The sequence below is a fragment of the Pyrgilauda ruficollis genome, unplaced genomic scaffold, assembly GCF_017590135.1.
Source record: "Pyrgilauda ruficollis isolate IOZ18807 unplaced genomic scaffold, ASM1759013v1 scaffold1557, whole genome shotgun sequence".
Taxonomy (NCBI): domain Eukaryota; kingdom Metazoa; phylum Chordata; class Aves; order Passeriformes; family Passeridae; genus Pyrgilauda; species Pyrgilauda ruficollis.
The window spans coordinates 1-5,059 of record NW_024514288.1 but is presented as its reverse complement, the minus strand read 5'-3'; the positions used below and the strand labels follow the sequence as shown (position 1 = coordinate 5,059).

The 5,059-nt window shown below is 55.6% G+C and overlaps 1 protein-coding gene across 1 annotated transcript; it reads left to right on the top strand.

Annotated features, from left to right (window-relative positions):
- Nucleotides 1-1,291: 1,291 nt before the first annotated feature.
- HSPBP1 (HSPA (Hsp70) binding protein 1) lies at nt 1,292-3,239 on the top strand (the record flags this gene model as incomplete). The annotated part of the gene is made up of 2 exons (XM_041461850.1): nt 1,292-1,542; nt 3,070-3,239. Coding segments are annotated over exons 1-2 (302 nt in total), but the record flags the coding sequence as incomplete, so codon positions are not given.
- Between the last annotated feature and the right edge of the window lie 1,820 nt (nt 3,240-5,059).

Below are 5,059 nucleotides of genomic sequence, written 5' to 3'. Positions count from 1 at the left end.
GGGACAGGGACAGTGGGAACGGGACAGTGGGAACGGGACCGGGACAGGGACAGAGGGAACGGGACAGGGACAGAGGGAATGGGACAGGGACAGGGACGGAGGAAACGGGACAGGGAACGGGACAGGGACAGTGGGAACGGGACAGGAACAGAGGGAACGGGACAGGGACCAGGACAGGGACAGTGGGAACGGGACAGGGACAGAGGGAACGGGACAGGGACCAGGACAGGGACAGTGGGAACGGGACAGGGACAGAGGGAACGGGACAGGGACCAGGACAGGGACAGTGGGAACGGGACAGGGAACGGGACAGAGGGAACGGGACAGGGACCGGGACAGGGACAGGGAACGGGACAGGGACAGGGAATGGGACAGGGACCGGGACAGTGGGAACAGGACAGGGACAGGGACAGTGGGAACGGGACAGGGAACGGGACAGCAGGAACAGGAGAGCATCGGGACCGGGACAGAGGGAACGGGACAGCATTGGGAACGGGACAGAGGGAACCGGACAGGGACCGGGACAGAAGGAACGGGAGAGCATCGGGACCGGGACGGCATAGCGGAACCGGGTACCGCAGGGAACAGGGAGCATCGGTACCGGGACAGCAGGACCGGGATAGGGACAGGGTCTGGGACAGGGACAGCGGGACCAGGACAGGGACAGCGGGAACGCGGCAGGGACCGGGATAGGGACAGCTGGAACGGGAGCATCGGTACCGGGAGCGGGATAGCGGGAACCGAGACTCGGTACCGGGACGGGGACAGCGGGACCGGGAGCATCGGTACCGGGACGGGGACAGAACACACCGGGCACCCCGGTACCGGGCCCGGCGCGGCCCCGGCGCCGCCGCCCGCCCGCTCCCGCCGCCCGCTCCGCCATCCCCATTGGCCGCCCGCCCTCCGCGCCGCCGCTCCGATTGGCTGCGCGCGGGGGAGTCCCGCCCCCTCCGTGAGGCGCTCGGCGAGGTGATTGGTGGAGACGGCGGCTACACCGCATTGGTCAGCGGCGATGAGGGCGTGCTATTGGTCCAGAGAGCTGCCGGTCACGCAGCGCTGTATTTTCATTAGGTAAAACCACACGAGTCCCTCCTCTTCCCTTCCATTGGCTAAACCCAGCCTCTTCCCTCACCTCCTATTGGCCACCGTCCCTCCCACTCTCCCCTCCCATTGACCCATCTCGCCGTCACTCACCGCCGTAGGCTCACAATGAGCCCAGCGTGTGGCCGGCCATAAACAATACACACGATGCTCCGCCCCTTTTCCGCCGCAGGCCCCGCCTTTTCCGCCCAGTCCAAGATGGCGGCGGCCAGGCGCGGCTGGCGGCCGTAGCGGAGCCTGGCGGGACCGGAGCGCTCCGGGCGGGCCCGGGGCGGGAGCGGATCGGCCCCGAGGCCTCTCGGACCGGCCATGGCGGCGGCGGCGGGCGGCGGGGCCGGCGGGGGCCGGCGGGAGCCCCCGCACACGCTGCAGGGGCTGCTGGAGATGGCGGTGGCGGCCGGGGAGGCGCAGCCGCAGCCCCGCGAGCCCATGGCCGAGGAGGCGAGGGCGGCTTTGGGGGGAATTGGGAGATTTTTGGGGTTTTAGGGGCTGGGGGGGCTCTTGGGGGTCTTTTGGGGTCTCTTTGGGGTCTTTTGGGGTCTTTTTTGGGGTCTTTTGGGTGTTTTTGGGCTCTTTAGGGGCTCCTTGGGGGCCCTCTGGGGTCTCTGGGCTCTTTGAGCGCTGATTTTGTGGCGATTTTGGGGTAATTTTTGCTGATTTTGGGGTAATTTTTCCTGATTTTGGGGTAATTTTTCCTGATTTTGGGGTAATTTTTCCTGATTTTGGGGTAATTTTTCCTGATTTTGGGGTAATTTTTCCTGATTTTGGGGTAATTTTTCCTGATTTTGGGCCAATTCTACCCGATTCTGTGGTAATTTGGCCTCCCAGAGGTCGGTTCGGGGTAACTGTGCCTGATTTTGGGGTGATTTTGGAGAATTTCTCCCGTTTTCCCCTCCGGAGGCAGCGGTGGCCCCGGGCTGTGATGTCCCAGGCTTTGCCCGGCCCTGCGTTCATTCTGGGTTAATTTATGCTAATTTATGCTAATTTCACCCCGTTTTTTCTCTTTTTAGAGGCAGCAGGGGCTCCGGGCTGTGATGTCCGAGGCTTTGCCCGGCCCTGGGTTCATTCCAGTCAAACTTTAGGGCATTTTTTTGACAATTTTAGATCAATTTATGCTAATTTATGCTAATTTATGCTAATATAATCCAGTTTTTCCCCTCTCCAGAGGCAGCAGTGGCTCCTGAGGCCGTGTCTGATGTTTTGGGCACCCCTGGGTTCATCCCAGTGTAACTTTGGGATACTTTTGGATATTTCAATGATAATTTATGATAACCTTATGCTAATTTATGCTAATTTCACCCCATTTTCTCTCTGTTTAGAGGCAGCAGTGGCTCCGAGAGGCCGTGTCTGACGCCCTGGGCACTCCTGCTTTAATCCCCGTGTAACTTTGGGATACTTTTGGCTATTTCGATGATATTTTATGATATTTTATGATAACTTTATGCTAATTTATGCTAATGTCACCCCGTTTTTCCCCTCTCCAGAGGCAGCAGTGGCTCCGAGAGACCGTGTCCCAGGCTCTGGGCACTCCTGCTTTAATCCCAGTGTAACTTTGGGATACTTTTAGCTATTTTTATGATATTTTATGATAACTTTATGCTAATTTATGCTAATTTCACCCCGTTTTTCCCCTCTCCAGAGGCAGCAGTGGCTCCTGAGGCCGTGATCCCAGGCTCTGGGCACCCCTGGGTTCGTTCCAGTGTAACTTTGGGATACTTTTAGCTATTTTATGATAATTTATGATATCCTTATGCTAATTTATGCTAATTTATGTTAATATAATCCAGTTTTTCCCCTCTCCAGAGGCAGCAGTGGCTCCTGAGGCCGTGTCCCAGGCTCTGGGCACCCCTGGGTTCGTTCTGGGTTCATTCCAGTGTAACTTTGGGACACTTTTAGCTATTTTTATGATATTTTATTGCTAGTTTATGCTAATTTATGCTAATTTCACCCCGTTTTCTCCCCGTTTAGAGGCAGCAGTGGCTCCGAGAGGCCGTGTCCCAGGCTGTCTCAGGTCCAGGCTCGGTCAGGGCGGAGCTGCAGCGCTGCCTGGGGGTCCTGGCCGGGCCCTGCCCCGCCGAGGCCGCCCCCGAGCGGGGGCTGGGGGACGCCGGGGGGCACGCGAGCCCATGGCCGAGGAGGTGAGGGCGGCTCGGGGGGTTTGGGGCCTTTTGGGGGGATTTGGGAGATTTTTGGGGTTTTAGGGGCTGGGGGGGCTCTTGGGGGTCTTTTGGGGTCTCTTTGGGGTCTTTTGGGGTCTTTTTTGGGGTCTTTTGGGTGTTTTTGGGCTGGGCGGCTCGGGGGGGTTTGGGGCCTTTTGGGGGGAATTGGGAGATTTTTGGGGTTTTAGGGGCTGGGGGGGCTCTTGGGGGTCTTTTGGGGTCTCTTTGGGGTCTTTTGGGGTCTTTTTTGGGGTCTTTTGGGTGTTTTTGGGCTCTTTAGGGGCTCCTTGGGGGCCCTCTGGGGTCTCTGGGCTCTTTGAGCGCTGATTTTGTGGCGATTTTGGGGTAATTTTTGCTGATTTTGGGGTAATTTTTCCTGATTTTGGGCCAATTCTACCCGATTCTGTGGTAATTTGGCCTCCCAGAGGTCGGTTCGGGGTAACTGTGCCTGATTTTGGGGTGATTTTGGAGAATTTCTCCCGTTTTTCCCTCCGGAGGCAGCGGTGGCCCCGGGCTGTGATGTCCCAGGCTTTGCCCGGCCCTGCGTTCATTCTGGGTTAACTTATGCTAATTTATGCTAATTTCACCCCGTTTTTTCTCTTTTTAGAGGCAGCAGGGGCTCCGGGCTGTGATGTCCGAGGCTTTGCCCGGCCCTGGGTTCATTCCAGTCAAACTTTAGGGCATTTTTTTGACAATTTTAGATCAATTTATGCTAATTTATGCTAATTTATGCTAATATAATCCAGTTTTTCCCCTCTCCAGAGGCAGCAGTGGCTCCTGAGGCCGTGTCTGATGTTTTGGGCACCCCTGGGTTCGTTCTGGGTTCATTCCAGTGTAACTTTGGGATACTTTCGGATATTTCAATGATACTTTATGATAACGGGTCATTGGGGTCACCCAGGGGTCATTGAGAGGTCAGTCGGGGTCACCCGGGGGTCACTGGGGTCATTGGGGTCACCCAGGGGTCATTGAGAGGTCAATTAGGGTCATTTGGGGTCAGAAAACCCCAAAAATTGGGAGAAATTAGGGGGAAATTTGGGGAGCAGGGGTCAGTGGTCACTCAGGGGTCATTGGGGTCACCCGGGGGTCATTGGGGTCATTGAGAGGTCAGTCGGGGTCAGGAAACCCCAAAGTTTGGGGGAAATTTGGGGATTAGAGGTCAGGGGTCACTTGGGGGTCACCCAGGGGTCACTCAGGGTCATTTGGGGTCAGGAAACCCCAAAATTTGGGGAAAATTGGGAGAAATTTGGGGGCAATTTGTGGATGAGAGGTCAGGGGTCACTCAGGGGTCATTGGGGTGGATTTTGGGTCATTTCCTTTGGGATTTGTGCCGTTCTCACCCCTTTAACCCCATTTTAACCCCCTTTAACCCCATTTTAACCCCTTTAACCCCATTTCTTCCCCCTTTAACCCCATTTTAACCCCATTTAACCCCATTTTTTCACCTTTTCACCCCATTTCTTCCCCATTTAACCCCATTTCTTCCCCCTTTAACCCCATTTTTTTCCCATTTTAACCCCATTTTTTCCCATTTTAACTCCATTTTAACCCCATTTTTTCCCATTTTAACCCCATTTTCCCCCTTTTCCCCCCAGATTTCTGCTCGCTGGGGGGCCTGGAGGTGATTTAGGGGTGGATTTTTTGCCATTTTCACCCCTTTAACCCCATTTCTTCCCCCTTTAACCCCATTTTTTCCCCATTTAACCCCATTTCACCCCATTTCTTCCCCCTTTAACCCCATTTTTTCCCCCTTTAACCCCATTTCTTCCCAATTTAACCCCATTTTTTCCCATTTTAAC